We start from the raw sequence: 6,226 nt of genomic DNA on the forward strand, positions 1-6,226 counted from the left end.
CTACAGGGGGTCCTCAGAGTTACTACAGGGGGTCCTCATGAGTTACTACAGGGGGTCCTCAGAGTTACTACAGGGGGTCCTCATGAGTTACTACAGGGGGTCCTCAGAGTTACTACAGGGGGTCCTCATGAGTTACTACAGGGGGTCCTCAGAGTTTCTACAGGGGGTCCTCAGAGTTACTACAGGGGGTCCTCAGAGTTACTATAGGGGGTCCTCAGAGTTACTACAGGGGGTCCTCAGAGTTACTACAGGGGGTCCTCAGAGTTACTACAGGGGGTCCTCAGAGTTACTACAGGGGGTCCTCAGAGTTACTACAGGCTACAGGGGGTCCTCAGAGTTACTACAGGCTACAGGGGGTCCTCAGAGTTACTACAGGCTACAGGGGGTCCTCAGAGTTACTACAGGGGGTCCTCAGAGTTACTACAGGGGGTCCTCAGAGTTACTACAGGGGGTCCTCATGAGTTACTACAGGGGGTCCTCAGAGTTACTACAGGGGGTCCTCAGAGTTACTACAGGGGGTCCTCCAAAATCTTTGATTGGAACTTTTTTCTTTCTTTTTTTTTACATGAACCCTAGCATCCCTATTGTGAGAAGAAGTTTAGACAAAAATAGCAGATCTACAAGCTCACAACGCCTTGCGCTGCGAGTCGTTGTGAGCTTGTAGATCTGCTATATTCGGCAAAAAGGTTTGGTGTAGAGGGGAAAATAAGAGCAGATTAGTAAACAGTGAAAGTTTACCAAGTATTGACGGTTTAAAAGGTTAGATGTCTGAAAATACTGCAGAGTTACTGGGTCCTCAGAGTTACTATAGGGGGTCCTCAGAGTTACTACAGGGGGTCCTCAGAGTTACTACAGGGGGTCCTCAGAGTTACTACAGGGGGTCCTCAGAGTTACTACAGGCTACAGGGGGTCCTCAGAGTTACTACAGGCTACAGGGGGTCCTCAGAGTTACTACAGGCTACAGGGGGTCCTCAGAGTTACTACAGGGGGTCCTCATGAGTTACTACAGGGGGTCCTCAGAGTTACTACAGGGGGTCCTCATGAGTTACTACAGGGGGTCCTCAGAGTTACTACAGGGGGTCCTCATGAGTTACTACAGGGGGTCCTCAGAGTTTCTACAGGGGGTCCTCAGAGTTACTACAGGGGGTCCTCAGAGTTACTATAGGGGGTCCTCAGAGTTACTACAGGGGGTCCTCAGAGTTACTACAGGGGGTCCTCAGAGTTACTACAGGGGGTCCTCAGAGTTACTACAGGGGGTCCTCAGAGTTACTACAGGCTACAGGGGGTCCTCAGAGTTACTACAGGCTACAGGGGGTCCTCAGAGTTACTACAGGCTACAGGGGGTCCTCAGAGTTACTACAGGGGGTCCTCAGAGTTACTACAGGGGGTCCTCAGAGTTACTACAGGGGGTCCTCATGAGTTACTACAGGGGGTCCTCAGAGTTACTACAGGGGGTCCTCAGAGTTACTACAGGGGGTCCTCCAAAATCTTTGATTGGAACTTTTTTCTTTCTTTTTTTTTACATGAACCCTAGCATCCCTATTGTGAGAAGAAGTTTAGACAAAAATAGCAGATCTACAAGCTCACAACGCCTTGCGCTGCGAGTCGTTGTGAGCTTGTAGATCTGCTATATTCGGCAAAAAGGTTTGGTGTAGAGGGGAAAATAAGAGCAGATTAGTAAACAGTGAAAGTTTACCAAGTATTGACGGTTTAAAAGGTTAGATGTCTGAAAATACTGCTTAACACGAATACAACGTGACAGTGCTGTCAAACAAGTCTATATGAAACTATCCATGAAATCTATGTCAAAGTTTAATCAGCAAAACAATATTATATACTAGTATACAGCATAGAGGGTCCCTGCTTCATCTCTCTCTCAGCTTAGGGGTCCTTGGCCTGAAAAACGTTGAGGACCCCTGGTCTACAGTACATATAGAATGATGGAGGACATTAATATCTTATACAGTCATAGAACACATCATCAGTGTCAGGTGGAAACCTTGTATGTCCAAAACTGTTGCTTTTCAGGAGAAGGGAAAGATAAAGGCTTCAAATGGATCCAATGTGGTTATGAATTAATTAGTCTAGTGGAGATCTGGTTCATACTTTTCATTGTTTCAAGTCTGACACACTTAAAGACAAAAAAACATGTTTTTCACACTTTTAGAGCATATCTGTAGTGATAATGGCCATACCTAACACTAGATGCCAAAAATAAATAGAAAATATAAATTTTGTGAGTATATTTATATCAAAGGTCCCTAAATAGACCATTCTTAATTACTTCCTGTGAACAGAAATTCAAAAAGTGATGACATTTTTGAATATAAATGAACCTTTGATTACATTCACCTGTTTGTTTCCCATTGCTGGCTCCCATTACTCCCATTACTCAGATTTTAAATCCCATCGCCTGAAGGGCTGGCCCCCTCGGATTGGTTCAGAAACACACAGGCTTCCTTTTCAAACTGAAACTTCAAAATAAAATACCCGAAATTGTCATGTCATTGGGTCTTTAACCAATTCAACTTTAACTCCAAAACATTTTTCAGAAATAGCGGAATAGCCGATCTACAAGCTCACAACGCGCTGCGATGTGATGCGTTGTGAGCTTGTAGATCTGCTATTTCCGCTACTCTTGTGTTCCAGTGCAGCATGTGAGGAGGTAGAGCAGGGGTCTTCAACGTTTTCAGGCCAAGGACCCCTTAGTTGAGAGAGAGATGAAGCAGGGACCCCCACAACCTGTTCATAGATTCCATATAGTTTCATTGTTTGACAGCACAATCATCAGTGTATTTTGGATTCATGTCCATTAGTGTTTTCAGATTTAACCACTTGAACCATCAATACTTATATAATAAAACGTGTACTTAGTCTGCTCTTTTTCCCCTCTACACCAAAGCTCTTTGCCGAAAATAGCCGATCTACAAGCTCGCAACGCCTTGTGCTGCGTTTTGGCTAAAGTTCCCAGAATATGGACTCTAGGGTTCAAATGGTTAATATAAAAAAGGAGAAAAAAAAGGTTTCTAGCACACAAAGATTTGGAGGACCCCCTGTAGTAACTCTGTCTCTGAGGACCCCCTAGGGGTCCCAGACCCCCTGTTGAAGACCCCTGAAGTAGAGCATTAATTAAACAATGTTAAAGGTGTAAATATGGAGACGTGAGGTTTGTGCCTGACAACAACAATATAACAGTATAAAATAAACATTCTTCCATGTCAAATCAAAGAGAGTTTGATGATTAGTCCACACGTATCAGGGTTCAACCGCAACACACACACACACACACACACACACACACACACACACACACACACACGCATACACACACACACACACACACACACACACACACACACAGGTGTGTCCCTATACGTGCATGTCAGCATGGACAGTTGCTGAGTCATCTCATCATATAATGAATGAGGACAGACTGTATGAAGAGAGGGTTGAAAATGGCTGGAGTGCTCCTTTAACTTCAGCTTGGTTCACCTGTCAAAATGTCTGCTGGGGGAAGATTTGTTCTTGATTGATTTCACATCAGACTGCATTTGTTCACAGCTGTTGTTGTTGTTGTTGTGTTTGTTTGGGTGCCCTTGTTGTTTCCATCTGACCCCCTGACCTCCCAAAGGTCTGTGCCCGATAACATCCCAGAGAGACGCGTCTCTACTGGACAGATTTGGATATCAGTGGTTTCAGCATCACCAGCCGGTCCAATAGAGAAATACGCGTAGAGTTTGTCAGTGAAAGTGTCTTTATGAGTGTAGATGTGAGTCATGTCTTCAGGGTCGTAGAAGGACACCTCCCCCCTGTCATAGTCTAGCTGGACTCTGATCCTCTCAGGGTTCCTCTGCAGTGGGATGGTTTTACCACACCCATTACTATAGCGACCATCCTTCTGCCATAAACACCAGATTCCATATCTTGGTGTGCCATATTTCTCTCCCTTCCTGTCAACAGATTCTTTAGCCACACCTATAATCCAGTCAGGATGGTCTCCAACCAGCACTTCCCAGCTGCGTTTTCCTGAACTGTAACCCTCTGAACCCAGAACCTCAGCATTATTAGTGAACCTCTCTGGGTTGTCAGGAAGCTGCTGCTTTGTGACTGTATATCTCACACTGGTCAGGTCTTCAGACAGACAGAGACAATCGGCTGCTGTGTTTGGGTCCAGAATGACAGGAGTGAACGTGACCTTCTCCTTCATCTTCTCCCAGACTGTGGAGGTCAGGTTTCTCAGGTGTTTGGCCACGTCTATCAGAGCTCCAGAGTCCAGCTGTGGATCTGACAGCGTACACTGGACTCTGGCTCTGGTCTGAGTGTGTTTATAACTGCTGAGAAATGACACGCTGTGTTTCTGCAGCTCTCGTTCTACAGCAGAGATGATGTCTGAGAGAGAGGAGATCTGCTCCTGGATGATCTGAATGATATCCTCCTTCTGCTCCTCTTCCTCCCTCAGAGCTGCCAGTCTGGCCTCCTCTTCGTCTGTCAGGATCTGGTGGAGTTTTTTAAACTCTGATCTGATCATCTTCTCTGCGACCAAAACCTGCTTCTTGTTGTGTGGAATAACATTATTATTGTGTCTAGTTTTAAAGTGTTTGCATTTGGTCCTCTTGTCCCTTAGAGTCCTGAGGTCAGACTTCAGTTGGTCCTTCAGGTTGTTGACTGCTTGTTCTATAGGAAGCAGCTTGTGACCAGGGTGGTGAGAGGAGTCACAGATACGACACACAGCTCTCTGTTCCTCCTCACAGAAACCTTTATCCTTCTCTGGATGTTCACAACTCAACACCTTGACTTCCTCCTCAGATGACTGTGTGGATGGAGGGTTGTACCATGGCATTGTCTTCAGAGCAGGAAACTCCTCTGTTAGTTTTGTGTCTTGTAGCAGACGCAGGAACGAGACGCACGTTATTTTACCCTTGAAGATCATTTTGTCCACAAGTGCAGAGGCTGCCTTGGATGGCAGAGAGATGCTTTTCAGGTCGGCGTACTCACGTTTCGTCACTAGCTTTTTTTCAAAAACACAATCACAGGCAAAGTGAATGTTTGGCATTAGAATGTGTTGAAGTTTTATCTTGTTCTGTGTGATGATGTCTGTAGCCTCCATGTTGATCCCTGGAAGAGAAGAAGGAACATTGTTTATTAAACTTTTCCCTCGTTGCAGTAATACTTCAGTCACTTTCAACATGGAGTCCATATTTTGGGCATGACATCATTATATGTGAAAGGTTTAGAAATCTTTCTAACCATTCCCAAAAATGTAAACATTTTCATAAATATTTAAATTACGTAGCTGAGATCTACAAGCTGACAACAAGCCACGCAGAGATCCCCCACATCTGCTATTTTTGCTATTTGTCGCACATTTTTAGGGCTTTAAGTGAACCTTTTATCTCCAATTTCTTTTACGTTGAACTTAATCACACACGTGTAAATTAAAATAGTAACTAAGTAACCTAGTGAAAATAGCCCACCAAGCTCACAACATGTTGCCATGCGACGTGTTGTGAACTATATCTGTGTTTTCTTTTTTTTTATTATTATTTTTTTTTTCTTTTTTTTAACAGCTTTGGACATACAAGGTTTCCACCCGACAGCAACAACAATAGATTGTCTTGATAATTATTCTCATGTGCTTTTTATGTTTGAATGTTGAATTTATTTAGATAAGTATAACATCCTTGCTGTCAGGCAGAAGCCAACTATGTCCACAATGTTAGGAGTCATTCAGACCAAAACACATATAGGGTTAAATCTGCCTTTTATCATATCCCTTCATACCTGCTTTAGTCGATGTTCTTCATAGCTGCCCCTGTTGCTAGATTTCGGCTGCCCCTGTTGCCCCCCCCCCCAGGCTAGTCTCAACAGCACCCTCTTACCCACCAACCCCCCCCCCCCCCCCCCCCCTTCCCCCCTGTGTGTGTGTGTGTGTGCGTGTGTGTGTGTGTGTGTGTGTGTGTGTGTGCCTGGTCTGGCCTGGCCTGAAAACAGCGCCCCTCCCTTAACATGTGTGGTCAGAAAAGGTACTACACCCCAGGCTTGAGGCTACATACGGACCCACCCACCCACCCACCCACATACCTACACACACGGGCTATGGAGACGGTGTGACCACCGCTCAAAAACATTAAAGAAAGAACAACACAGTAGCCTACTGCCTCATTCAAGTTGCTATTGTCAGATACTTGAATGTGTTCTTATATTATCACCACTTTAAATCCAGCTA

The 6,226-nt window shown here is 44.8% G+C and overlaps 1 protein-coding gene across 1 annotated transcript; it reads right to left on the reverse strand.

Moving 5' to 3' along the window:
* Positions 1 to 3,535: 3,535 nt before the first annotated feature.
* Positions 3,536 to 5,107, reverse strand: LOC308298666 (zinc-binding protein A33-like; the record flags this gene model as incomplete). Its single annotated transcript, XM_080742309.1, has 1 exon — positions 3,536 to 5,107. One exon carries the CDS (start codon positions 5,105 to 5,107, stop codon positions 3,536 to 3,538), a length of 1,572 nt encoding a protein of 523 aa, XP_080598435.1.
* Positions 5,108 to 6,226: the final 1,119 nt, after the last annotated feature.

Source organism: Nannobrachium achirus, assembly GCF_963921795.1.
Source record: "Nannobrachium achirus genome assembly, chromosome: 14".
Classification (NCBI taxonomy): Eukaryota; Metazoa; Chordata; class Actinopteri; order Myctophiformes; family Myctophidae; genus Nannobrachium; species Nannobrachium achirus.